At 56.9% G+C, this 27997-nt stretch overlaps 1 protein-coding gene across 1 annotated transcript in view; it reads right to left on the bottom strand.

Annotated features, from left to right (window-relative positions):
* NTN1 (netrin 1) overlaps window positions 1–23930 on the bottom strand; it is a 103064-nt gene extending 79134 nt beyond the window's left edge. The window contains exon 1 of the mRNA XM_037409471.1: window positions 22563–23930. Within this exon, the coding sequence (XP_037265368.1) occupies window positions 22563–23586 (1024 nt within the window). The 5' untranslated portion in view covers window positions 23587–23930. The remainder of the gene's footprint in view (window positions 1–22562) is intronic.
* Between the last annotated feature and the right edge of the window lie 4067 nt (window positions 23931–27997).

Here is a 27997-nt window from a genome sequence, read left to right as displayed (position 1 = left end):
AAGCGTCTCTGGTGGTAGCACTAAGATACTGATCTTCTGGCAGAAACTTCTGAACCAGCTACAGAAATGCAGAATGGGAGGGTGTGCCATGCTGGCCTGACCCCACTAAGTCTTGTCCTTTCTATCTGCTGAGGTCTTTTGCATAGAGTCACAGACTGCTAAACACCAAAGTGGACTCTAGGACCAAATCAAAAAGCAGGGTCCCCCACCACATCATCTACATCAACACCACAAAGTCTAATGGAGCCACAGCAAAATTATCAGTCAAAAACCATCACCTGCCTCAGTTTAAAAACTTAGGATGAAGGAGGATCAGCCTCAACACGAGAGACACTTCCTTGGTATTTGCAAAGACTTTCCTGGTCACTGCTTCACATGGGAAAGGGCAGGATTTGCCGCACTTCTTTGAAGAGGTACATCAAAAGGCATTGCTAAAGAAGAAAATTTGGGGGCATTACAGTCACAATACACCATTGCATCATTCATCAATTATGTGTCAAAGCCGAGCTGAAACACAGCTTTCAGTACGAGACTGTGATGAAGTGACAATCTCGCCCACATCTATGAAGAAGGTCTATACCACATTTATCTCAGTGAGAACTGGGAGCCTCCAGTCATTTTGCTTAATCTTTTACATGAGGTTCTGAATTTACAAGAGATTCAGTCTGGGTATCTGGCCAGAAAGGGAAACCCTGGCATCATTTAGATCCTTGTGTTCTGCAGTGTTGTGATGATCTCTACAGCATCTCTTGGACTGGCAATTTTCATGCCCAATAGGGTGTTGAATTTGGAGTTGTCTAAGAGGTTTCAGTTCTCCATCTAACATTACTCCCTCCTGCAGGGTTGGAAATTGCTGTGAATTTTATTTTGTTTTGAAAGAAGGGAGTTCTTGCCTCCTGTTTGCTTCAGCCTCCAGCTGCTTTGCTCATGGCTTACAGCTCATGACTTCTACGGGCTCGTAGCACCAAAGTCAGGACCTGCAGAGGTCTCATCATGCTTGGTCACTGCAATCCGCAACCTGCCCAAATCCAGCCCTGGGAGACCCAGAGCAGAGCAGGGAGAGGGGCAGAATGGCCTCTCAGAGTGCACTCCCTGTTCCTGCTCTCCCAGTGTTTCTCCTCTAACAGGACGCCCGCACTTGAGGTTCTGCACTTCATCTCCTTCATAAAACTGATGCTAGGCAGAATACTTGGCTCAGCTTGAGCCTGACCCACAGCTATAAATCTGCACTGCTTCCCCTGCTCTGCCCCCACGGAGCTGCTGTCACTGCCCATTTTGAGTTGAAAAACCAAACATGACATCTCCCAGGTGCAGATGTGTTTGTCTCCCCTCCCTTCCAGACTTCCTTGGCTTCTTTCTCTTTTTGAAGAGGAAGAGATTTAGCAGGCTCTCCTCCTGGATGGAAACGTTGAGGCAACAGCCGGGCTGGGCCAGAGGCACTGCCCTGACACCCCAGGAGACGGCTGGCTGTGGCACTCCAACCACCCCATCAACCCTCCAGGCTGAGGAGCAGGCCTGAGGGCTTGCCTTGCCCCAGGAGGACTCCAGAGGGAAGGAGTTTCCCCTATCCCAGCCCTGAGGCAGTGGGGAGGATGGGGAAGGTCTCCTGGTGCTTGGTGGCTGCAAAAAGAGCCTCATGGGGTAGGGAAACAGCTTTGTGAGAGGAGGGTAATGGGGAGAAGATCAGACATGGAGGAAAGCTGGTCTTGTGGCAAGACACTAAACTGAGCTCCAGTGCTTCTGCCCTTCCCATGTGCACCCCACACAGTCCTTAACCCCCCACTGCTGCAGCCCTGCGGGCGGGCGCTCTCAGGGGAGATAATGTGCTGGGGCCATAGCATAAGGGAAGCCTAGGGGACCTTCTGGCCTTCCAACCTTTATGAAAGAGCAATGACAAAATGCAGCACAGCTCAAGATCAGGTTTTTGGACTCCAAATGGTCCCAACCACTTGTAAGCCCCTATCCCATACCAGTTAATTCACATAAAGAACTTGAAAATGTCCCAGATGTGTGATCCACAGCAGCAAAAGCCATTAAACTACTGTTACTACTAACATGCTACTAGAACTAATTGCAAGGATGCCATCTTTTGTTCAAAAAGCCCTAAACTGCAGAGAATACACCAGCCAGCTGTTGCTACATGGCTGCCCCATACTCAAAACACCTCCCAAGGCTGGTGCTGCTCAGGTTGGAAACAGGATCCTGCATCAACAGGTCCTTTCTTCTGACCAGTATGGCCAGTCTAAGGGCCAGTTACAAAGCCTGCAGGCTGGGATTCACCCCCACTTCTTGCTGGCATTGTAGCTGATGCCCACTTTAGGTGTGTGGCTCTGGCCTGCATTAGCAGCTGTGAAATGAGGAAGAATTTCCAAGAAGGAAACTCAGAGTGCAAGGAGAAATATCTTCCCACTTTCCAAACAGCACATCTGTGATTCTGCAAACACATCACCCTAAGCACAGGTCAAGGATGGCAGCAGTCATTTAATGAGTGTTACCTGGCAATGGTAAGCCCTGACAACACACCGCTATGAGCCTTCCAGAAAAGTACAAGCTAAGAGCCCCCACCTGCAGCCTGAGGACTGCAGGGTTTTGGGTGAAGGCAGCAGTACTAAGCAGCCACGTCCTGGAGTAGTGCCCATACAATGTACTCCGGCTGGCCATGTGCCCCCCTGATCAACTCACGGAGACAGAAGTGTTCCCCAAGCCTGCTCCTGTGGTGGCCCTGTGTGACTTTTATAGCTTGTTGTGTGCTCAAGCGCCAGATTTTCTTCTATCTCGGTGCTGTGTGGAGGTGGGTCTTATTTCTGCAGCTGGTGCTAGAAGACTCCTCTTCAGATTGCACAGTGATAAGTGGCTGGGGCTCTTTATGACATTGCTTAACGAGCTGATGACATCTTTACGACTTAAAAAAGTCCCAAGATGATTGAACTTGTTGATTCTTCAGAGATGCCCTAACAAACCCTGTTCACATTCTTCTCAGTAGATGAAATCTTTGCAGTACACTCTCTCCTCCTGCCCTCCACCAAAACTGTCCTCTCCTTCTGACCAGCCTGAAGTCAGTTGTGGGAATAACCTTGCCTTCCTTTTGGTGGGAAACTTTGGCTTCTCTCACACAGGGTGGGAGGCTCCTGAATTGGAGGTGTCCATGGCACTGTCGATTGGAGCCTCCTGGGCTGGGTGGCTATCAGTATGGTGATAGGTGCTTTCTATATATCAATATAAAAATATATCTAATGGGAGAGCAAGTCTGGATATGGGCTGATCTTTTATTAAGGTCAGGAGAGGGATGGGGAATGAGGTGTGCACAAAGGCACTACTGTGTATGGCTTTACAAGAGCCAGTCCTGCCTCTTAATGGCTCAGATGGCTTTGAAAGAGCGAGTTAAGTGTGCCAGGGTATATGAAGACTTTGTGAGGGGCTTTTCTAAAATCCCACACAAGAGGCTGTTAAGGAAACCTGGTAACCAGAGTATAAGAGGCAAATTCCCATCTTAAAACCAGCCTCCGGTAGCGGAGACAAAGCGTTTGAACCCTGCAAGGCTTGGCATGCAGGGAGGTGAACAGCGCCTGGGGCACAGTCATAATTAAAAATAATAACACTGAGCACTTTCAAAGCACTCGGTAAACATGATTAACTAATTAGTCAACTCCTTACTAATTAACCAGTCACAGGACTGGTGTTGCTCAATATGTTTAATGATCCGGAGAGTGGTTGAATAGCTGGGGGCAACGTCTGCGGAGGACAGGGTAGCTGCGTAGGGGATTGACAGGGAGGCTGGGATGAGCTCACAGCGGGAACGGAGGGCAGGAGGGGACACTCACCCTGGCCATGGGCAGGGGCTGCACCCTCTGGTCCTGCAGAAGACAGAGCTGGGCTCTTCTCCTTCTCCCCTGGCAATCCCCTCCCCACCCCCAGCCTTCCTCTCAGAGTAAGGGACTCGCTATGCATCTTCCACAGATGCCTGTAGTTAACACTTAGAGAAGTTCAGGCACTGCAAGATGTGGATGGAAATTTTCCGATATACCTGAAACCAGCCCAGACTGAGATCAGGCTGAGCTAAACGTGAATCCCCTGAAACGCTGTGTACCTCAAACTTCATGTTAATGTTCCCCAGCACAGTGAGGATGAGTCTCCTCTCTCTTCCTTCCCAGTAAACCAAGAATCCAAGAATTGGAGTAACACCGATTCAGGAAAAGAAGAGACATAGGACCAGGAGCCTCTCTGGTTGCCACTGCATTGCTCATTGATTAGTTCCCCCACCCATGCCTCAGTTTCCCCAGGGCAGGTACTGTACGTCACACCAGATGTCACATTCAGATACTCCAGCATCAATTTGGTTTGTTTTTTAATCAGGGCTGCAGTTGGAAACTACCCCACAATTGGAAAGAAAAACACCTCCCAGAAAACCACATGGGGCTGGTTTTAAACCTGCTGCTCACGATTGCCCCACACCTTTCTCCTTCTGTGTAAGCTGCTGCTGTCTTCTGCCTGCAAGCGCTAATCCCAGCAGGTTGTTCTCAAAAATGCTTCTGGTGGCCCCAGGGTGCCTCTATGGCCTTTGACAGGTATCATCCTGAGGGAAAGCTGCTCCTGGCTGGCAGCTCCAGTACATCCCAGAGCCCTGCAGTGTACCTTCATGTCCCTGTGATGATCCTGCCAGTGAATGCCACATTTTGGGGCTGAGTTTATATATTTTTTAGCTGTAATTTGGGCATTTACTGTCCAGGACTCTCAGAATCCAAGTCATTATATACATCGTCATGCAATTAAACATTGCATTTCACAGCATCACAGATATGATCATACAGAACAGATCTGTATGGCTGTGCTCATAGCTGTTATTAAAACATCTCATCACACAGTTCCTTCTTCCCCAGCACCAAGAAGACTTTAATCCCTGCAGGAGGGATCTGCAGGGACCAAGGGAGCACCATGCAGTCCCACAGGGTGCTGAGCAGGGCTGAGCCCTCAGTCTCCCAGTACCTTTTTTCCTGGAGTAGCTGGGAATTGCTGAGCTTTCCGTGGGACCTGCAAACCTTCAGCATGGCACACTTAACCCAGCGCTGATGGGATCACACGGCATTTCAGCCACTGCTACAGCCTAATCTTACGGGATGCCTGCAAGAAAAGCTATGGAGAAAGTCTGACCTCGGGGCTGCTGAAATGGAGCTCTCTTGGCTGGATTGGCTTTCTCCATCAGACATCCCCGGCAAGCTGGAGAATGGCAACCAGTGCCTTGCAGGGAAGACAGAGGGCTGGAGCAGGACCTGGCAGCTCTTGCCTGATGTGATGGTACTGGGCGCTCTTCTCATGGTGATGGAGCATCCCACCTTGCTGGAGTCATCTCAGAGTGCTTGAAAAAAGCATCCTCTCCGTTTTCTCCTAGCTGACCCCTGGACCTTGGGAACTGAAGGCCCACCACTGGGCAAGCGTCTCCTGGCTGAATTACCAGCTTGCTGTTGTGGTAGCGAAAGTTTCCAACTGCAAACACTTGATTCTGCAGTTACTAAGAGAGAAAGAAAGAAAATTCTCCCATGCAGAACAGTGTTTCGAGGTCAATAGAGAAAACCCTGTGGCCTGAATACCCAATCTGGGGAGCCTGGGGAGCCTGGCAGGGAGGCTGGGGTCTGGGTGTCTGCGTTGTCACACTTGTAGCCAGGTTACCATGGCTCATCCGCTGCGCATCCACATCCCGGGGCTCTGCTGCTTGCCTGCATTCAATGGGTTCTGCTCCTCCAGCATTGAGAGGGACAGTGGATTTGCAGAAGAAAAGCGAGTCCTTAGTGGTCCTGTCATGTCATCACCCCAGGGGTTCACAAAGATGTGTGGGTGCAGCCTAGGAAGGGGCTGCCTGCTCTGCCCCACTGCCCCAGCATGGCCCTGGGACTGGTGCCCATGGGCACAGTGCCTGCTCCCATCCCCAGGAAGGGGTGCTGCACCCAAGGGTGGCCAGGCACCCACCTTGCCCTGCTCAGCTGGGCTCGGACACAGCTCGGTCCTCTGGTGGCCCCTCTGGGTGTCACACAATGGGGACCTGAAGCACAGCGGCAAGTGGTGTGTACGCAGAAATGGCCACGTTGCCTTAAATTCATGGGTTCAGCCAGCATCGCCCTGCACAGCAGCGTCTAGGTGTCGGGGCAAAGGAAGCGCTAGGACCTCGGTGCCTTCTGAGACATGGGTCCAAAGCCACCCAAACAGCCAGGAGGGACACGAGGACCCTGGTTTTTTGGGTTTTTCTTCCCAGATGCTTGAGCTGATACCCTGAGCAGGATATCTAGTGGGAATGCTTCAGCCACAGATGCTTCTCAGTCTCCAGAGGACACCCTGGCTGCCCACCCCACGGACAGGGACCCTTACCCAGCTCTTTCAGGGCTCCTCTCCGCCAAGCCCTGCCAGCGTTTGCACTCGCAGGGCTGCTGCTGGGGGAGGGGAGTTGGGTGCTTTAGCCATGTCTGCCCACCCCCCTCCCCTCCTCCCGTGGGGTGAGAACCAAAATAAAAGGTCCATTTCTTTAGAAAGCCAGGCCTGACTATGGGAAGGATCCCTGTATCCATGCAGCTCTCCTGGCCTCCCACTCCCCTGTTTAGTAATCTCACTTCTGGGCCTGAATTCATTCAAATGTTGTGAAGGATTAGCTGACCTTTCTTTCAGCACTTGGTAAGCTGGAGATGTTAAAGCTTCCCAAAAATTAAACTCTCAGGAGGCTGCCTCAGAGGCTGGGAGCCTGGAGGGATGGTCAGCAGCTGCTTCCCCAGCATCCACCCTGGGACAGGGACAGACCTCAGACTGTTCCTGCATCCCCCCTGGAACCGCTCGGATCCATGCACAGCCTTAGCACCTGGCTGCATGGTCCTGGTGCAGGGTGAAACCAGCCAGGTTTCTCTCCTATGAGTGATTTGGTTATTTTTTCTGTTTGCCATACGTGGGTTTCAGCGCCTGTTTTTCCCAGCTTCTCTCAGCCGCCATGAAAGGAAGGAGTAAGGGAAAATGTGAGCCCGTGAACCTGGGAGCTGAGGTCTGGGGAGGCAGGTGAAAGCTGCCTGAGAACAGATGATGCTGTCACAGCTAACAGGTGGCACTAGCTAGCACGGACAAGCTGCTCTCACCTTCACGAGGAAGCGTTCACTCTGAAACCTAATGACAATGTGTGGCTTGGGTAGCATTTTGCTGCCTGGGATCTCAAGCTGGGACTGAGCATGAGGAGCTTATTTTAAGCTCCCAAGCACAGACATGACGGAGTGACATATAAATACTTACTGCAGAGGTGGGAATGTGCACACAATGAGGCTGCACTCCCCTGACCTAGTGAATCTGATTCTCAGAGCTGCTCTTTGCTAGATGCATGGGAGATATAGAAGAAATCCTCTCTTTTTCCACATTTTTCTATTAATTTTCCCCTGGCAGTGAATCTCAGAGCTGGGGAACTATACCAGGGCATGAGTAGAGAGGACTCCACTATCAAAGCTCATCTTGTCTCCCTGCAGCCCGGGATGCAGAACTGGCCCCAGGCACTGGCAAGGGAGGTGAAATTGCTGCTTCCCCCATTTGGGCACCCTAAGAAAGCAGCTGGAGCTGCAGGGGAGCTAGTGGCTGCATGACCCGTGCCCCACCACCTTGCAAAATATTGTGGCTGCCTTTGGGGGAGCCCTCCCCCTGCAAAGGAGGGGTTGCAGGGGTGACCCCGCACCCCAGCCATCAGGGCAGCCAAACTCCTGGAGGCAGCACCTTCCCTGCTTGGTTTCAGACTCTCCTGTTCAGGATTATGTTGTTGCATCTGGCAGAACAGAGGCAAATTCATCAGTGTGAGCAAAGCCCACATGCAGCCAAGCCCGACCTTCTGCCCAAACCCAGGCAGGGAGAACAAATTGCACAGAGGGAGAGCAGAGCTTCATCCAAAGCCCACGGAAATGGGTGGTGAAACTAGAAATGATTTCTCCTCCTCCCACTTGCTTTCTCTCTCCATCTCATTGGAACTGAAGCCGTTTGCATGCAGAAAGAAGCAAACGAATCCAAACACCGCAGCAGCAGCCGAGCCGCGTAGAAGTCTGACTCAAGCAAACACATTGCTGTTCTCCTTTCCATCTAGCTAAACTCAGTTTTTTTACAGAAGCTGTGAGGGGAGCGAGGGGATGCCTTTGTTATCCATTTAAATTGCTTGTTTAAATGGGCAGCCAGCTTCTAACGGGGCTAATTTTATAGGCACCATAACCCCACGCAAGAAGTTTCTTTTACGACTCTGCACTCCCCCTGTTTCAAGCAGGAGCAAGGGCTGCGGCCGAAGCCCCCAGGGAGTTTTCACAGATCTGCCAGTTCTCTGGCAGAAAAAGGCATTGGTAATTCAGAAAAATAAAACTGTCTTAGGAGATATAAATTAGATTATTGCTCTGGGGAGATGAGCCGCTCTGCTCACCCACAGGGCTGCCGCCGCCGGATAGCATCTGTTGCAATTACAGGTTCTTCAGCCTGCTCGGCAGAAATGACCTCCCAAATATTTCAGCAGCAGCTGGAGCTCACACAAACGCTCCATGTTCTTTCTATGGCTGAACAGCAAGTGGTAGGTCTGTGGTAAATTGCTAGCTGGTGGCCCTGTCTCCTCCGAGGACTCGGGGGGTGGGGATGGGGGCAGAGTGCCCTCACCAAAGGTAACAGGGTCCAGATTGTCACCTTGCAGCGGGCGCTGGAGGCTGAGCTTGTCTCTCTTCACGGGTTCGTACAGTGCAAAGTGCACCCTTGGCACTAGATCAGCAATATTAATTGCCCATGAGAGGAAGCATATAATCAGCCTTCAATGCTGTATAATTACACAGAAATTACCAGAAGAAATTAATTCCAAAAGGTGAACATATGGGCCGCAACGCTGAAGCCGAAGCTGGATTTTGCCTCTGGTTACTGCCACTCATAACTGAGGGCAGAATCTAGGCCAAAAGTGTGTTTTCTAGTTCGTGATTTATTGTACCAAAATGGAGCCGGTAATGAAAACCGTGCTCCGCTTAATACACAGTCAACTTCCAACAAAAATGCCAGCAGGAACTCTTTCTTCTCCTTCTTGCGTTACAGCTGCCCGTCAGCAGAGGATCAACGAGCTCCGCTCCCCTGCTGTGGCCATGGGGAGAGGCACCACCACGGCACAAAACCCCAGCGCCTGCTGGCACCAGGCTCAGCGGACGGGCACCCTGCTGTGCCCCCCCTACCCTGAGCCAGCCCTGGACCCTCCTCTGCCTCTCCCCCATCTCCCCCAGCCTCTCACACCTTCCCCCACCTGAGCAGGGCTGAGCCTGAGCTGCAGACTCTTTCAGCAAGCACATGAAACCAGGCTCCAGGACTATGTCTTTTGGCACACCAGGCTCTAAAACACCCGCCACGGGCTGGCTCTGTCATGCCAAACCTGCCTCACTTTGCTGCAGTCTGTGACCTGTTCAACACAAACCGTGTGGGTGCTGAGCACCCTCCACAGCACCTGAAGCTGATGGAGCCCTACGGGCTAAGAGCTTAGCTCCTTCCTGGCCCAACTTGCTACTTCTTAGCCTGAAAAATGCCATTTTTTTTCTGTGTGCATGAAAGAGCAGGACCCCTCCCCTCTCCTTGCTGAGAGCAGCAAGTGGAGAAAGCTCTGAGGAAGCCCAACAGCAGCGAAGGGACCCTACAGCCCTTCCAACCCCCCCTTGCGAACACGGGGCAACCTGTGGGAAACCGTTGGGAGATGGCCGAGTGCCATGGCTGAGCCCCTTTGCTGCAAACGGGAATTCATTTGCATGCCAAAGTTGTAGTCGGGCACTTTACAACACGGTGCAAGCATATAAATGTATTTGAATCTTCAATATCGCCCAGCCATCATCCAGCAGCGCGCTCCCCTTGGAGCAAATCCCTCCAGCAGGGCTGGTGGAAGAGGGTCCCAAATAAAAGATGCCCAAATGAAACCTGGGGTCCCAAGGGCAGCAAAACGATGGAGAGCTGAAACGCACCAAATTCAGGCACATGGCGTATCTGCGGCGGAGTTTTTCCAGCCAAAAACATGCGTGCCAGCGACAACAGGAAACTCGCGGGCTGTGTGACAAGTGTTGTGGCCTCTCCTTAGCTCTCTTACTGCCTCAATGGGTCCCGGGTGACTCTGCAATCAAGGTCCCATTCAAGTCAGGAAGAGTCGAATCCCGGGGCTATGTGTTAGGCCAGCTCTTTCCACTTCTCTTTCAGTTCGTGGACACCTATAAATTTTCCAGGGACAGTGGTACAGTACATGCCTCCGCTACAGCCACTTCCACAAACTCCTTAAAAGTAGTCCAGGACCCTGAGAAATTCATTATATTAAGCAATTAACAGTGATGCGTGTGAGTTCATGGACCTCCTCGCTGCCAAGGACTAGAGTACAAACTACATCACCCCTAGTCAAGGCAAGCGAGTCAAATTATTGGCGACAAATACATTTATTCCAAATGTCGACCCACTTTACATTCCTTTATTTAACACAGCTGCTCTAAAGCAGTGCCGGAATAAAGGGAAAATAAAGTCTGAGTCTCCATGCCTCCCTGGTTCTCTCAGCAGAGCTGGCTGAATTCTTGTTGCTATTATTAGTGTTACGATTGTTGTTGTTATTATTATTGTTATGATTATATGCATTTCATTCTCCTTTGGGTAATGAATAATTTATGACTCTGTCTCGATCCCCTTTCAATGGATTCACTATCCAGGGAGACTTGCTGAATAATTTGGATCATTCGTTTTCAAGTGCATGGGCTGCCGACAAATTGTTCGCTTTTCATTACTGGGGACATTCATTGGTCACCCAAATCAGGGGATTTCTTTGGTCGCCCCAAGCACGTGATGTGCCGTCTGGGGTTTTGTCGGGATTTTTTTTTTTTTTTTGATTGGGTGAAACTTTGTGAAGTGGAGACTAACAAACAGTTCACTTGGGGGGCTGGATTTCTGGAGAAATCAGTTTGCCAATTTTTGTGAGCATTTGATGGTTTTGCAGAGGCTTGTGAAAAGTAAATCTTACGGAGCATATTAAGCATTATTTAAGGTTTTAAAGGTGTTGCTATTTTTGCCATTTTATTTGATCAAAACTGCTATGCAGCTGATTATTAAGTTTTTGCTTACTCAGTGCTAACCAGAGAAATATTGTGGTATTAGCCTTGCTTCTTTGTCTAAAATCTGGGGTCAAGGGAATTTTCAGGAAGCTTGCATTTGGGGATCTTTTTGCTCTAAAACCAAATGAGCGCCTGTATTAACCTGGCTGTGTCCACCAGGGCTGGTTTTAGGACCTGGCAATTCCCTGATCCTGCAGGCATGGTCCATCCCACTAAAGAAGCATCCCCCCAGCCCTGGGCAGGCTCTGAGTCCCACGGACACACACCCCTGGGCACGCACACGGTGCAGAGAGGAAGAGCACTGTTCCTCGCTCTGCTGCTGGACCACGGGATGGAGACGGCTGACACATCACCACTGGCATCCGCAGTTTGTCTGGGAGGTCCCCGCCTGGGCAAATCTCCGCAGATTTGCTGCCAGCTCCATGAAAATCATCAGAAGACGCCACGCTCAGCTGCTAACAGAGTTAAATCCAGGTTCGCCTGGGAATTAGCAGGGCTGTGTATCACCACTCCGGCTCAGACCTTCCTGGCACAGCGCAGCGTGATTGCAACCCTGTAGACATTGAGCATCCAACTCCCTGCACTATGACGGCCGCAAAGGACAACCTGACGGTCCCCAGGGCCCTGGGCTGGAGGAGCTCATCCCCTCCCTGCCCTGCACCGCCTGCTGCCTGCGCTGCCTGCTTAGCCCCGATTTACGAGCAGTGTGTGAAGGACAGACATTGGGCCACTGGGCTGAACAATGTGGGAATATTAGCCGAGTTACAAAAACAAACAAACCAAACCCCGCCGGGAGCCCGTTTCATTTATCTTCTTTTGTCCAGTTTTGCTTCAGCGTGAAAGTCGCCCTTTCAAGTCCAGCAGTTGTGTTCCAGCCCCGGCGGGTAGCTGATCCAAAGCGTTACACTGAGAGCTTCCCAATGGCATGTTTGCACAGTTCAATTCATTTCTAAATATTCAGTGGCGTTTCCCTCCCTCCTACCCTCCCAGGACTTTTTGCCCAAGAGCCGAGGGTGTAAAGTACAGGGCCAGGGATACTGGTGCACAGAGCCTTTGTGTGCAAACACAAGCTGCTGTTTGTATTTGCCTTCACACTGTCAGAGCTCAATTGTGTGCGATGCAATACTGGCTACCAGTCTGCTTTCAATATCCGCTCGGCCATCCCCGCTGCCAGAGAGACGCTCCCCCTCCCTGGCCGCTTTGAAGCAAAGTGATTTAATTTCATGAGACTTTCGGTAATCATGTTACAATCTCCAACATTAACCAGAACTGACTCCCTATTGCAAAAGGGCGGGCGAACAACGGAGTAAACAGCCTGGCTCAGGACAGCCTGCAACACCAGAGGAAGGCAAAATGCACGACGGCTGCCCGGCTGGTTCCACGCCGCTTATCAGATCAGGCTGGAAAACAACAGCCTCTTGCCAGCACCAGGAGGGAGCAGCCGGCTCCGACCATCCCAAGGATGCTCTACGGGCTGCTCTGCTCATCTGCTGCACCACTATGTCTGATTTTTAAAACCTGACCTTTTTCTCCTGTGTTCCGTTTACTGATCCCTCTGTCACATTCCTCAGGACTGGATTTGCTTCTGGGAGAGGCTCCTTCTGGTTATGCATTGCTGCATGCTGCAGCGGCCAGGGGTCCAGGAAGAGCAAGAGTCTCCCTGCACGGAGAGTGGGGTCTAGGGTGGATCTAGCAATGAGAAGAAGAGGCTGAGAACAGGGAGATTCAGCTCACTTGCCTGCACTGTCTCTCCTTCACCCCTCCTCATCCCCCTGCAAGCATGGCTCAGCTCTTCCCAGAGCATCATACACTAAACCCTGAAGGAAAGAACTGGGGCTGCGAGCACAAACCAAGGTGCTGCACCAGGCTGCCGGGCACTGGGCAATCCCCAGTGGGTATAAAAAAAAAACTTTTTCTGCTCAGATGCTCTGTCCTTGATGTCTCCATCCACGCCTAAGACTGACCCTAAATACCTGGACAGGTAATAGCTGACATTAAAGGACATTAATTCACCCCACAGAGCTTCCATGAAAACAGTCAAACTCAGTCAAAACGATGTACAGATCACAATGATCCACGTGGTGCTGCGGAGTGCAGCCTGGTAGGATCTGGGTGATGGATGGCTCTGAAATGCCACGGGGAAAATTACATGGACTCCTCATCCACCTTTCCATCCAAATCTGTGAACTTGGAGTACACAGGCATGTGTAAAGATGGTGATCGGGGACAGAACAGCTGGGCTTCGCCTCACACAAGCTGGGAGCTCACAGACCCAGCACAGATATGGCACGCAGCCCGGAGAGCGAGTATGCGGAGCGGGGACTGCTCAGCCAGCAGCTCTTCTCCTGCATTTCTTCTCTAATTCCCACCTGGGACAGGGAGGGAAAAAAATCCCCCCAGTCCCTAGTGCCCTGAGAAACTGGGGAGTGTCCTTCCCACTCTATCATGCACCAGTGTCAAAACTGTGTCTACTTCTCCGCCATCAGAAAGTGTTTCCCATCCCAGCAGCTGCCCGCAGTGGGTCAAAAGGAATAAAAGGACAAATGCGCAGAGCCTGGCTGCTCACAGCCTGCACCAGTCCCTTGGCTGCTTCTGCCCCTCATGTCATTTTTACCCATTTCTAGGTGAATTTGGGGGTACTGAGTGTAGGCTCCTGGCTCTCCACCCTCCTCTCCCCAAACAAGGTTGATGCAGCAGCTCAGACCCTCAGGCAAGGATCCCCAAGGCTGCTCACCCCCATCCACACTGGCATCCCCACCCGCCTACCTGTACAATCTCTCTCTCTCTTGCATTTTTGGCAATTTTTGGCAATTTTCTCGGTTTTGGCAGAAGATGGCAAAGGTCCCCTGGGCTCATCCTTTACCATTACCAGCTCCTCCATCCCCAGGGGCACACCACTGGAGTGGGGCTGGGAGCTGCGGCTCCCCACATAGCACCCCGGGGCACCCTGTCCCTGCGCCAGGCTCAGCACGAAAGGGGATCCCTCTCTGGCTGATGCCACAACCTGGGTGACAATGGCCAGGGGGCAAAGCCAGAGGTGCCTTCCAGCCTATAACCTGCCATGAAATAATTTAAAAAGACCCTGCGCTTATAGGAGAAAGTGAAAAAGAGGTTTTTTCCTTCCCCAGCTTCCAACCCTGTATCAAGGAGGGCGATGCAGATATGATTTTCAACCCGCCCAGCATACACAAGACAATTTGAAAAAATTTGAAAGGAAAACTTCTGCCTGCACCCCCCCACTCTCACAGCTGTGCGTGGGACATGAAGCTGGGCTCTTTCCCTATCTATTGTTTTCTTTGCCTCCTGCTCTCCCCAGCGATGCAGCAGCCACAATGCACAGGTGCATGCTGTGAGCAGCAGCAATTTTGTGCCTAGTTTGCGCTGTTGATGCAGCAGACCCTCCAGATCCAGCTGAGACCTTGGGGTGCCCAGCACCATCCCCACTGAGCCCCAGGATGAACCAGTCTCTCTGGCCCCATTACTCCAGCAGTTTTTAAACTCCAGTCTCCACTAAAACCAGTGCTGTTCAAAATAAATCCATAAACCAAGTTTCCAGCCGAGCTGTGTGCCCCCTCCACCCCCGACCCACTGCCGACACGGGTGCTCGTGCTCTCCCAGGTTAGAACCTGTTTCTTGAGCATCTGCTAAAAAAAGGGAAGATTTCCGCGTCTCCCCCCAAGTTAATCCTCTACCTTCTACTGAGCCTAACGCAAACTCCCAGCTGGCGTGTGGCTGAGCCCTTCGTGCTGCTGATCTCTGCCGTAAACATGGGCTGCTCCCAGCTGGGACACGAGCGAGAGCAGCCAAGCCCCCTGCCCCGGTCCCCCAACAGCCTCCACGGCTACACCAGCTCAGCGCAGGGAAAGCCTCCCTGTCTCCTTATCAGTCCCCAGGGCACCCTAATTCCCCGATAACTGGAAGCTGTTATACAGATACCTTTTTAAAAGCCTGCCTGTCACTTCAGCCGGGTCCCAGCCATCAGGGGATGTTGTGGAGCGTCGCTAGTGGGGCTGAGGCACTGCCACCGGACAGAGCTGGGTTTGCACCGGGTGAGGAGCTGGGCTGTTTCTTTCCCAGCTGTGCTTTGATCCCGGCTCCAGCGGAGAGCGGTGTTCCCCCTAACCCCGGGCTGCAGCGCCAGGCTGAGCCCCGCAGCCGTGCCAGGCGTCCCGGCTCTGCCACACTGCCTTGCGGGAAGCAGCAGGGATCTGGCAGGGATGCTCGGGGAGGGGAGCTCGGGTTATGCAAAGGAAATGTCCCCCGCTGATTGCAGTGGCAGAGGCCAAACGGCAGCCACCGCTCTGGAGACACCCTGGGGACAAGGCAGATGTGACTGCCGGGTTCCACCACGGCCGAACCCTTCTCGCAGATCTAAGCCGCCTGCACAGGTTGATCCTGGCAGCAAAACTTCTACCTCCCCTGTTGCTGCTTGAAAAATCAAGGGGACCTGTTTGGTGCAACTGTGAACATGCTGCAAATAAATAGTCTGGGTAGGGTCGAGTCGGGGGGCTGTGAATGCCCCCCCCGGCCCCCCCTCATGCGCTGAGGGCTCAGCCCTGCCGTGCCGAGGGCTGGTGCATCCAGCACTGCAGGCAGCTGCATCAGTGCTTTCTAGGAAAGGTTGGATGTGGTATTTTGTGGATCCTGGGGCTGGTTTGAGTTTATTTCTGCCATTTGACAGCAACACGGGGGAAAATGCTGCACCACCTCTGCAATGCTATGAAGGTAACTAGCTGGTTCCAGTTGTCCTGACTGAAGAACTTTCACCCTGTATGTCGCCCAAGGCAAAACTCACTGGGGAAGAAACTCAGCACCCCAAAATCCTCCAGAAGGTCCCCAGGAAAACTCTGCTTGCACAGCCCAACCCCAGCACACAATAGCCCATAAAAGGCACAAAAGCCTCCAAAATCACTGTATCGAAAAGCAGGGCATCCCAAAAGGGAGGCAGGAGAGACCGAGGGCCAAAGAAGACAGCACCCCTCCATGGTCAGAAAGCCTGTCCCCCATCCGCAAGGATGAAAGGGGACATTACTAAGGAAATAAAGAACAGGGTTGTGCATCCCAGCTGCCCCACTTCATGGGCCAGGTAGGAAAATTTGAACCCCAGGAGTGCTTTCATAAGCAGGATCCCTAGAGGCAACGAAGATTTAAGAGCCCACATGCTTCTTGCTCCATCCTCGGAGAGGCAGCACGTCCCCCCGGGTGGTCACAGGGAGTTTGCTGAAGCGAGGACAGCGTAGGCTGAATAAGGATGACATGCTTTGGCCCAGAAAGATGAGGGCAGAGATTAGCTGTGGACAAGCTCAAGGGAAGGCAAGTGTCCAACCCAGAGTGCCAAGCCTGGTTTTGTTTTAGCCTTAACTGCGCTTTTTTGTTTGTTTGTTTGTTGGTGTAAAAACCTTTCTGTTGGAAATCAGTTTAACTTTAAGCTTCCTGAGAATAAAAGCCTGTGAGAAAGCTCTACCCATGCAAGGCCCCCTTGGGAGGCTACAATGGGAGTCTCAGTATCTTATGGGCCCATATTTCTATGGCTACAGCACCCACCTGCTCAGCAATACAGTGTTACCCACAGCTTGTACAATTCCGCACGCAGAACAACCCGCCGAGAGCTGCACCAGCTGGGGTGCAAAGGACTTGCATCTCCTTGGACAGCACATGGTGCCATGAGAGGTCCTGCTCGCACAGGGTCTGTTCCAGCTGCTGGCTGGTGCCATGTCACTGGTGAAGCTGCCCCACTCGCAGTGTGTCCTGAGACGCAAGGATGCTGATACTGCTTCATGCCTTTCTTACCCCAAGTCCAAAGTGTTTTGCACAGCCCACCTTTACTCTCTATCAATGGGGAAACCGAGGCACAAGAAAAGACTGGATATCAGAAATTGTGAGTATGCCTAATATCATCAGAAGATAATGGGCAGTATCACCACACAGCAGCTCCAAAATGCACCCGCCAGCCTTGCCTGGCTGGCTCAGTCTAGAGACGTTGTGCTGTGCTGCCACAGCAGCGTCCACCTCTGGCAGAGGCTATTGCACCCTGGGGATCCCGCAGGGACACCTTGGAAGTCCTGCTCAGAGCCTGTTTGCTCAGATAAGAAATGCTGCTGCTTTACAAGGCGAGAAGGGATGCTTGCATCCTTCCCCATCCCTCTGGAAGATATATGGCCATAAGCTGGGTGAACACTGGGGACGTTCAGACCCTCCTTCTCACAGAGGGATGTGCAGAGCCATGTAAGTGCTCTGTCTGACTTGCATCCTTCCACAGTGACCAGAACAAAAGGGAAAGAGGGTACAATGGATGTGCCCTGCCGGATCAGCTCCCTGCCGTCTCTGCTGGTCCTACCCACACGGCACTCCCCACTCTGCTGCAGAGCCCTCTCCCTTTGTCCTCCTCTGAGATGGACCATTTGCAAAACCCTGAATCACCACAGGAGAGGAGAAGATAGAAAGGACATCTTCCACCAGCCCAGTTCTCCCTGGTGGGTCTCAGCCAGTGTGAACCGTTGTCACCTGTCGGTGGCCCGAGGACTTGCCCTGACTCCTGCTCATCTGTGTGGTCCTGGGGTGCCCCGACCCTCCAGACAGGCATCGGGGGCTGCTAGCCCAGCCGAGCAACAGCTGCAGGCATGCTCCCGTGGGCCCGAAGCCATCAGTCACCACCAGCCTGACTCCTTGTGCCATTCAGAGGCCAAGGGCAATGGGAAGGAATCATCACTACCCACACCCCACTGTGCCAAACCCGGGGAAAACAGTTACAGATGGGATGAGAACCACGAAGGCTTTTTAAGTGGAGATGATTAATGCAGGCTAAAAGAAAGGGATCACTTATTTAATAAGGGACACCAGGAACTCCCTGAGATGAAATCCCACAGTCCTTAAATCCCTCTGCAGGACCAGAGTGAGAGAAGCACGCCGCTGTGGAAGGGTTTGCTTTCCCTGGTTGTGATGAAGATGAAGGGCAGCCCACTGGTGGTTTGAGTGAGCACTGCCCTGCAGATACCTCCCCGGACCACCACCGAGATGATGAAGCCCCAGGTTTGCATGGAAGGAAGTTTTTCATCGGGAGTTTTGGCAGGCTGTTCTCTAGTAGTTCCTGCTCCCCTCCTTGTCTGAGCTGGAGTTTCCTTTTAGCAGGAGGAGAGAGTTGCTCAGAAATTGCTCTGACATGAGACACATCCCAGCCTGGGAACCCTAGTGCAGCACACACCGCCGAGCAGAGCCTGTCTAACACCAGGCTTCACGTGCGGCTTGTGCCAAATCCCCTATCTGAAAACACAATATGTTTCCTTTCTCTCGCTGCAGTCGCACTTGTTATTGTTAAACACTCTCTAGGCATCACATAGGGCCAAAATCCGAGAGGCACCCAGCACCTGCAAACACCACTGACGTCAGGCACACGTGCAGGTGCCGGGTGCATCTCCCAGTCCCGCAGGGAACGGGCTGTGCAGCACCAGAGCCGGCACTGGGAACGGAGCCTGGAGGTCATTCTCAAAGTGCCTGTCAGTGGGCTGCAGCCTGGGTTTGGCTACTAGTGCTTTCTCCAGCCACGGCAAATGCAAAAGTATTTTATGCAAACTAAAAGGAGTATTCAAAAGCAGTGCTTGCCTGTGTTCATTGCCAGCACTCAAACAGCATCGCGGTTTGTGAAAAATTGTGGAGTGGCGTCGACTACATTTTATTGATACCGTGAAATCTGGTTGAAGCCCCTGCCTGCATTTTCATGTGTCCACACAAGCTCACCAGCAGTTGAGCTCTGACAAAATTTTAGTTCAGGCCTTTTCCAGCTGCAATCTTCTCTCACAGGGGAGCTGGAAGCTTCATCAGGACAAACTGGGTTGGAGACACGGGGCTTTGGGCTGGACCAACGCTGAGCAAACGGAGCCAGCCTGGCGACGCTGGAGAGAGGGAGGATGGAGAACAGACCTCCAAGCTTGTCTCCAAGCTGTGTCCTCCCTGGAGCATGTTAGCTCCCAGGCGCCCGGCCAAAGGCAGACAGTAAGGCCAAGCTCTATGTGGATGAGTTATTTGCCAGGTAAAGTTGATGGGAACCTGAATCTATGAAAAGCTCTGCTGGCTGGGCTCCTTCTGCAGGAGCGGGTCCCTGGAGAGCATCTCCTTGGGCCAGGCCCTGTGCTCTCCGTGTGCGGTGCCTGGGCTCTTGCAAGCAGCAAGAAGTGATAAAGAAAAATTAGATCTGGCTGACGAAAAACGTTCCCGTGGGAATTTTTGACTTTTTGTCAGAAACTCCAGCGCGTTTCTTTTTCAGCCCCAAATAAGCATGAATAGGAACAAAGATTCGGTTTTGGCAGGGAGAATGGGCTTACCAAAGAAAACACCCAAATTTTTAAGCAAAGCAGACACATTCTATGATTTTTCTCTCTGGTTGAAAAAAAAAAAAACACAACAAATTTCCAGAAAAAAGAGCAAATTCTGTGAAAAAATTGTAAACGCTTCTCACTTGGGGAAAATTCAGCCATTTTGGCTAATTCACCCACCCTCTCATCGGTGCTGCTCAGGAGGGTCTGGCCACCTCTGGCTTCCCTCTCCAGCGGCTGAAGATCCCTCCAGCGTGCAGCCAGCACCATCGCCACCGTCACGGCTGGTCCCCTGCCACTGCCCGGGGCAGGCTGGGTGCGCAGCCCTCGGGTGACCGCAAAGCCTGACTTTCCCTCTGGATTTAGGAGAGAAAGCGGAGTGGGCCGATGGTCATGAGCAAGTGGGTGGGAGCTGAATAGGGTTATTGTGATCTTTATCTAGGGGGATTATTCCAGGCAGTGTGGGCTTGGCAGGGCGATGCAGTTGTTTGGCTGTGCTTGGTTTTGCAGCCTGATAGGTATGGCCCCTGTGAACGTGCGGCAGAAACGGGCTGGGGAAAAACTATTTTATGGTAGCTTCATCCTTGTAAAACGTTCACTTCCCAGCAAAGTCGGCACAAAAAAGGAAAAAAAAACCTGAGTGATTTTCATTTGCAGAAGTCTGACGCGGCTAGGAGTGTGCATGGGCTGAAATGCAAAGCCTGGCACAAAAGTGACACGTTTTACTGGAAACTGGGAACTGTTTCCTTTTTATTGGAAGTAAATTGGAAAGGAGAAGGATGGTAAGTGCACAGGGCCAGCACAATAACTCAACAGAAGCGTTTTCAGGAGCACTTCAGGGCCCTGTGGCGTAGACCAAAGGGTCCAACAGCACCCGAGATCGCACCCAATTTTATGGCATCGCTGACAGCGGTAACTTTTTTTCTGCACGCAGGGAGCTCGTCCCTGCTTGTGAGATGGGACCTTGGCATGGGGGGAGCAGAGCCCCCCTGCTCCCCGGGACCCGCTGCTGAGGAGGAAGCAGCGCTGGGGAATGGTCGAGGTGCGGAGCCCCGGCCCCGCGCGCTGCCTGGCGGGGGGACCCCGACAGGACGGAGGGAAAGCAAACGCGGAGCTAAAGGCCGGCTCGGCGCTGTGAGCACACCGGGGCACACCGGGGCACACCGGGGCTAAAGGCCGGCTCGGCATTGGGGGCAAACCCGAGTGGCCGCCGCCGCCCGCCCGCCCCCGGGAAAGGGCATCTCCCCTCCGCGCCCGCTCCACCCCGACGTGAACCGCAGCCCGGCGGGGACCAGCTGCTCCGGGACCCCCGCACCTTCCCCCGGGGCCAGCGGGCCCCTTCTCCCCGCCAGATAACCCAAGCTTGGCCGTGCCTCCGTGTACGAGGCGCCGGCGAAGAAATTGCGCTCTGCAAGGGACACATCTGATTGTGATTTGGGGGGGAAAAATAGGAGAAGGGAAAAAAAGAACAAAAGCCCAACCCCGGCCGCTCGGCGCGGTTTTTTTCCTATCGTCGGAGCTGTAAAGATTTTGGAAGACGGGGCCGTGTTTTCCATGTAAACAAGGCGGCGGCGGCGGCCGGTGCTGCGCTCCGTGGGGCCAGCGGGTCCCGGCGCGGAGAGCCGAGCCGAGCCGAGCTGAGCCGGGCCGGGGCGCATCCCAGACCCCAGGGCTGGGTCACTCCCAGCCGCCAGCACACGGCTGATCCCCGGCCCCCTAAACGACAGCGAGGAGGGGACGAGCAGCGCACGGGGGTCCCGCTGGGGAGGAGGGGATGGAAGATCGGGGTGAGCAGTCGGCGGGAAGTGCGAGGACTCAAGGGGAAAAACACCCCGAACCCTTCGCCCTTGCACCCCGGGCAGAGGTGAGGGACGCCCCGTTTCCCCTCGGGGACAGCCCGCCGGCTGGGGCTCGCTTATAGCCAGGACGGCGCGGGTTCCGCGTCCGAGAGGGAGCGAACCGGCTGCTCCCCGGTTGTCATTTGGCCTTGGGGCTCGTTCAAGTCCCCACAACGCCGCCACCGCCCCCGGGGCCGCCCGCACCCCCTGGAGACGCAGAGACGGGAGCCGCGGGCTGTGCCGAGCTGCCCTCCTCGGCGCCCGGCCGCCTTCTGTCTCCGAGAAGGACCAGAGCCCGTCCCGTCCGGGCACAGAGCCTCCCGGGCGAGCTGGGGGCTTTGCGGAGGGGCTCAGGCGGTGTCCCGGGGCAGGGAGCAGGGCTGCCGGCGACCTCCCGGATCCCCAGACCGGGCCGCGCTCTGTGCGCTGCGGGAGCCCCGGCCGTGAGCTGCCGGGGGCGGCAGACCCTTCCCAGCCAGCCAGGGCTCCCCAGCGCTTCCCCGGACACGAGCGGTGTTTTCCCGGTCTCCTCAGTGTCCCTTCTCCCTGCGCCGGAGCGCCTTGGTGTCCCCTGCCCCGCGCTTCCGCGTCTCCTCCGTCCCCTGCCCCGCGCTCCAGAGTCCCCCGGTGACCCCTGTCCTGCGCTCCCGGGTGCCTTGGTGTCCCCTGCCTCGCCCCCCCGTGTGCCTCCGGTGTCCCCCTTCCCACGCCTTCGGGGCTCTCGGTATCCCCTGCCCCAAATTCCTTGTGCCTCGCGGTCCCCTGGCCGGTGGTCCCCGTTCCCCGTGCCCCCTGCTCTGCACCGCGGGGTCCCTCGGCGTTGTCACCAGTGAGCTCCCGGGTGCCTCAGTGTCCCCCGCCTTGCGCTGCCGGGCGCCTCGGTGTCCCAGCCCCTGCGCTCCCGAGTGCCTTCACATCCCCTGCCCCGCGCTTCTGGGTCCTTCAGTGTCCTCTCCTCTGTCCTGCGCCCCCGAGTACCTCAGTGTCGTCTCCCTGGTCCTGCTGTCCGTCTCCTTACGTGTCCCTGTCCCGCTTCCCGTGTCCCTGGATGTCCCTGCGCTGCGCGCCGTGTCCCTGGACGTCCCCGTGCCTTTCGCTGCCCGGCCCTGAAGGCTCCTTGCCGAGTCCCTGGATGTCCCCGTGCTTTTCTTTCCCTGTCCCTGAAGGTCCCTTGCCGGGTTCTGGATGTCCCCGTGCCTTTCGCTTCCCGTCCCCCGCCGGGTCCTTCGCTCTCCCCTCCCTCTCCCTGCCCTTCCGGGGACCTCGGCGCCCTCTCCCTGTCCTCCTCCCCGCGCCTGCCGGCGTGTCCGTGCCCGCGGCGTGGGACTCACCCACGCACTCGTTGGCCTCCCGGGCCGTCGCTCTCTGCCAGGGCCGGTCGTAGTGGAAGGGCTTGCAGCGGTCGCACTCGGGGCCGGCCGTGTTGTGCTTGCAGTCGCACACCAAACTGTCGTCGCGGTCACGGACGCAGCGCGACGCGTGGCCGTTGCACTTGCATCGCCCGCCGACCTGCAGGTCGGAGACGGCGTAGAAGTAGGAATCGCGGGCCAGCTCGGAGTCATCCTCGCTCTCGTCGCCGAAGGTGTGGAGGCGGCTGAAGGTCACCCTGATGTCGGTGGCCGTCACCCAGTCCTGCAGAACGGGCGAGTTGTCGAAGTCGTGGGCGGTGGGGCGGCCGTCCAGGGTGCTGAAGGCGATGAGGCCGCCGGAGAGGGGCCGCACGTCGGTGTGCGAGTCGGTGCAGACCGCCTCCTGCTCGTTCTGCTTGGTGATGGCGGCGCGGCTGGGCTTGTTGTACATCTTGCGGCACTGCGTGGAGTAGAACTGGAAGGGCACCCAGGTCTTGCCGTAGTCCATGGACTTGTGGATGGCCATGGACTCGGGGCGCGGCGAGCAGAACTGCAGGCTGACGTAGGTCACCTCGAATTTCTTGCCCAGGGAGAGGGTGAGGGTGACGTTGTGGGGGTACTGGACATAGCTGTCGGACTGCCAGCAGGTCAGGTTGTGCGGGTTGTTGAGGTCGGTGAGGAAGGAGGGCGGGTGGGCGCGCTTGGGGTCGGAGGCGTTGCAGAGGTGGCAGGAGCGGATCTGCTCCTCGCCCTTCTCCGTCACCACGCAGTACCGCGACGGCGGCTTCCCGCAGGTGCTCGACACCTTCACCTCCTTCCCGAAGGCCGAGTTGACGAAGTCGGGGATGCAGCGGCGGGGCAGCCCGTGCTCGTCGTAGCAGGGGTCGGGCTGAGCCGTCTGCACGGCGAACATGCTCACGCCGTGGTAGCCGCCGCGCAGGGGCTGCGCCAGCCACGCCGCCGCCAGCAGCAGGGCCAGCGGCGCCTCCGCGCCCCTCCGCGCCATCCTGCGCAACCTCCGCGCGGCGCGGGCAACCGAGGGAGCGGAGCCGCCGCTCGAGCGCGCAGCTCCGCGGGGCGACTCGGCTGAGGGAGGCGGTGCGGCGGCTCAGGGAGCGCGGAGCATCGCCCGCCTCGCGGCCAGCCCCGCGGAGAAAGGGGAGACCGCGGCGGCGGCGGCACCACAAAAGTGCGGCTGGCGGCGGGGCTGGGTCCCGCCTGCCTCCCGCCCCGGCTCTCGCACGGAGAATGACTGGCGGTCCCAGCCCCCGCCGCGTTTGAGGTCATGCTAAAGGAGTGACATCGCGCTCAAGGAACAGAACAACGACATCCACTGGCGGCTCAGCCAGACACACGCACAGGCCTCGGGGAGGGCGGGGGGGGGATGGGAGAGGGACGGAGCCCGCCCCGACACCGCGGCGATGGGCGCCAGAGCCGCCGAGGGGCTCCAGAGCCGCCCCGAGGAGCCGGGCAGGGGCCATCCTCCCCCGCCCACACCTCTGGGCCCCCGGCCGGGCCGGGGGAGGCCGCGGCTGCCCGCGCCCCAGCAGCTGACGGTGCTCCGAGGGCATGGGGCGGGCAGGAGGGGCGGGCAGCGGCCGGGAGGAGCCCCCCGCATACCTGCGGGGACGCCGAGAGCGACAGGATCGGGCCCTCTTCCATGCGGTCGCTGCTGGCCTCCCCTTCTCCGCCGGGCCGGGTAGCGCCTGACCCCCCGAGCCGGACCGCGATGGGGGCCCGGGGCAGAGCCACCATCCAGGGCGGGACCCCGTGGCCCGGGTCGCTCCCGGACACCGGCCCGCTGCGGGGGGGCTCCCCGCGGGTCTCGGCCCAGAGACTTCGCCCCGGGAAGAGAAAACCCGGTGCCGGCGAGGTTTAACCAGGGGAAGTGTCGAGTCCTCGGGCACGACACGGGAGCTAAGGGGCCTGGGGACCCGCGGCAGGTCGTGTTAGGGGGCTGATCTCCGTTTCCCCGGCGCAGCCCCAGGTCCAGCCCGGGCACAGGGGCTGCGCCGCGCCCCTTGCCGCTCTCCCTCGGTTTGCAGCTTGTCGGCGCCCCCGTTCAAGCGAGGAAGGGGTTAAAGGACAGCACTTGTCCCGCACCGGGCCATGCCCCGGCCCCGGGCTCCCGGGCGAGCAGCCCCCCGACGGCCGCCTCCCTCCTACCCCGGTGATGCCGGCCGGGGGCACCCGCTGCCCCATGGGACGGTACCGAGATCCCGGAGGGATGGTCCTGGGAGAGAGCGGAGGAGTTTCCCTCCCGCGGCTCCCGGCTGCCCTGCTCACCCCCCTTCCCTCCCGCCTTGATTAAAAGGGCACTTTTATTTTTCCAACGGAGGTGCCCTCTCTCGGAGCGCTGCCCACCCGTGTCACTCAAGCCTTGGCACGGCAGCGCCGTCCCTCCCCGGCGAGCCCCGGCAGGGCGGCCCGAGGGGACGGGGGGCTGCCTGGGCAGTGGCGAGCCCCAGGCCGGCCTCCGCCCCCTCCCCTCCGCCCGCCCCTCTCCCCGCTTTGAATTCCTTGCCACCGAGCTGAATAAAAGTGGTTGTTGTAAATTGAATTAGTGCCTGATTAATCTGCTCCCGGGCCTGCTAGCCCAGCGGGACGTCTTTGGCAATGCAACCGCCTTCCCTGCAGGGCAGCGGGGCTCTGCAGCCTCCCTGCCCCCATTGCTCCCCCCCGGATCCCCCCGACTCCCACCCCCAGCACCGCCGCTGCCGGGATTTGTTAACTCTTCCCCGGGAAACAGCCCCTCCGTCCTGCTCCCAGCGCCCTTGCTGCTCCTCTGCCGGAGGGACGGGGTGGAGGGGGGTGTCTGTGGGGATGCGGACAGCCCGGGGCTGGGGGGTCCCAGTCCTGCTGCTCCCACCCGAGCCGCCCAGGGACCCCGACGCCGCCTGGCGCACCCGGGACACACATGCACAGTCCCGGTGGATCCCAACCCCGCAGAGATTTTTCTCCCCGCTCTTGAATTGCAGCCGGATTTGCGGGGGGCGGGGGGAGTGCAAGGTGCTGCCGTCTGGCTCGGGGGGGTACCCGAAGGAGGGAGGGGGCAATTTAGACCATACTGTCCTGGACCGTCGGGGTCAGAACGGGGAAGCGGCTGCGGGAGACCCCCGGGGACGCACCCGGCATGGGATGGGATGGGATGGGATGGGATGGGATGGGATGGGATGGGATGGGATGGGATGGGATGGGATGGGATGGGATGGGATGGGATGGGATGAGACGGGGGCAGGCTGTGCCCCCTGAGCCTGCCCAGGGGACTCCAGCCGGTGAGCCCGGCGGTCCTCCGGGACAGAGCTCGCTGCCCAGCCCCGGAGCCGCCCGGCTGTACCCGAGAGCCGCTTTGCCCAGCCGGGAGCCCCAAATCCGGGCCATAATCACCCCCCACACACACCGGTGCCTACTACGGGCATACCCGCTCGTCGTTTTTGAGCCCCCGCTCTGCCCGCTCGGCGCTTCTGCTCCGGCCACGCGTGTCGGAGACCAGCCCTTCCCCGTGCGAGGCGGGACGGGGCGGCGGAAGGACGGGGCGACCGGCTCCCGTGCCGGGGGGGGACACACAGGGGGCCGGCTCGGAGCGCGGCAGGTGCCGCTGCGAGGACCAGCGTTTTTCCTGGGAAAGATGCGGTTTTGGCTCCGGTTGCCCCCGCTCCCCCGCGACCGTCTCGCAGCCCCCGGCCTCCAGAATGCCACCAGGCCCCGGGCGCAGGGCAGGGCTGAAATTCCAGCGTTTCTTTAAAATCCGGGAGGGTTGTTAAAGGGCACCCCCCGGCCCCTGCAGCCCTCACGGTTCTATCCCGCCTCACAGCAAAAAATGGGGGTGTGGGGGTGTGTTTAAGAAAACTTGCCCCACGCTAACCTCCCTAGCCATCCCGAGGTGCTGCTTAATCCCATTAGCAGGGTGTTAATTTAACAACCATCCGGCGCTACCGGGCGCGGGGGGACGGTGCTGCCCGGCGGCCCGGGCGCGGGCTGCGGCTCTCGCCTCCCTCCTGCCCTTCTCGCTGGGTTTATTCGGCGTTTCACAACCCCCGGGGTTTGTAATGGCTCTTGCGGTCATTAACGTGATTTACTGAGGCTTTCCTCTAATTACCTCGCCCTCGAGCTATTAAATGCATGTAAGCAGCTCCGCGGGGACCGAGGGGCAGCTCCCCGAGGCCCGGTGCCGTGTCTGTCTGCCTCTCCGGGGCAGGGGGGTCTGGGGCGATCCAGGGAGGGTGCAGTAGGAGGGATGCTCGGGGCATCAGGCCATGCTCCCCCCTCGGCTCGCCCCCCGCTTCGGATGTAAGTTTCTTGTCATTAAGCACCAGCGAGTCCCGGCCCTGCCCTGGCCCGGGAGGGGACAGGTCCTTGCCGGCCCCAGCCCCGGTGCGACCCCGCTGTGCTTTCGCTCTCGCCGGGGTCGGAGCATCTCCTGTATCTCCACCGGGGCGGGAGCACAGCCAGTACCAGCACCGGGGCCAGAGCATCTCTGGTACCTATACAGGGAGCGGAGCATCTTCGGTATCTCCGGCACCTGCACCGGGAGCCGAGCATCTCCGGTCCCTACACCGAGCACGGAGCATCTTCCGTATCTCCGGTATCCGCACCGGGAGCGGAGCATCTCCGGTATCTGCTCGGCCGGGGAGAAGCCCCGGTGAAGGAGAGAGGCGAGAGGCTTTATTTGAACCCCACCGAGGGCAGCCGGCACAGGCGGCCCCGGCGCTCAGAGCCTGTTTTAAAAGTCAAATCGCTCCGGGCGCCGGAGCTCGTCCACCTCCCCGGGAACAATGCGCTGACCCCGGCCCACCTCCCCCGCCACCGCCCGGCCTCGGGGTCTGGAGGAGGGAGGGGGAAACCCAACCCCAATATCTGGGGGCCGTCCCCCCGGCGGGGACCGGGAGCGGCTGGAAAAGCAGAGAAGACCCGGGTTGAAATAATCAGGAGCGATTTATTCCCCTGGAGTGACAGTTCTTTTGAGCAGTTGCCGAATGGCAGTTTCTGTCTTTCTGAAAGCTTTTCTTCCAGATTCTGTTCAGATTAGGCTGGGGAGATGAATGAGGCCATTATCCAGCCCAGTAGCTATTCTGAAATGCCAAATTAATTACCAAGGGCTAAATCAAGGCGATGGGGGCTGGAGGCCGGGGGGTGGGGGGGGGGATGGGGCGGGTGGCAGCGGCGGTTTGAGGTGTGAAAATATCTCTGCGATCTTTTAAACCCGGGCACCGGCGGCGCACCGGGCTGCCACCCCCCCACACCGCCCCCGGCTCACTTCGCAGGTGCGGAGGACATCGACTGGAGCGGGCGGGGAGACCCCGCGGGGTCCCGCTGCGGCTGCTCCCTCCCCGGCTCCGGCACGGCCCCGCCGGCTGCCGCATCCCTTCGCCTCGGGCACGGCGGGTCCCCGGGCAGGGCGCAGCCGCCGCTCGCCC

The sequence above is a fragment of the Falco rusticolus genome, chromosome 1 (genome assembly GCF_015220075.1).
Source record: "Falco rusticolus isolate bFalRus1 chromosome 1, bFalRus1.pri, whole genome shotgun sequence".
NCBI classification, from domain to species: domain Eukaryota; kingdom Metazoa; phylum Chordata; class Aves; order Falconiformes; family Falconidae; genus Falco; species Falco rusticolus.
This window is presented reverse-complemented; position numbering and strand designations above follow the sequence as displayed.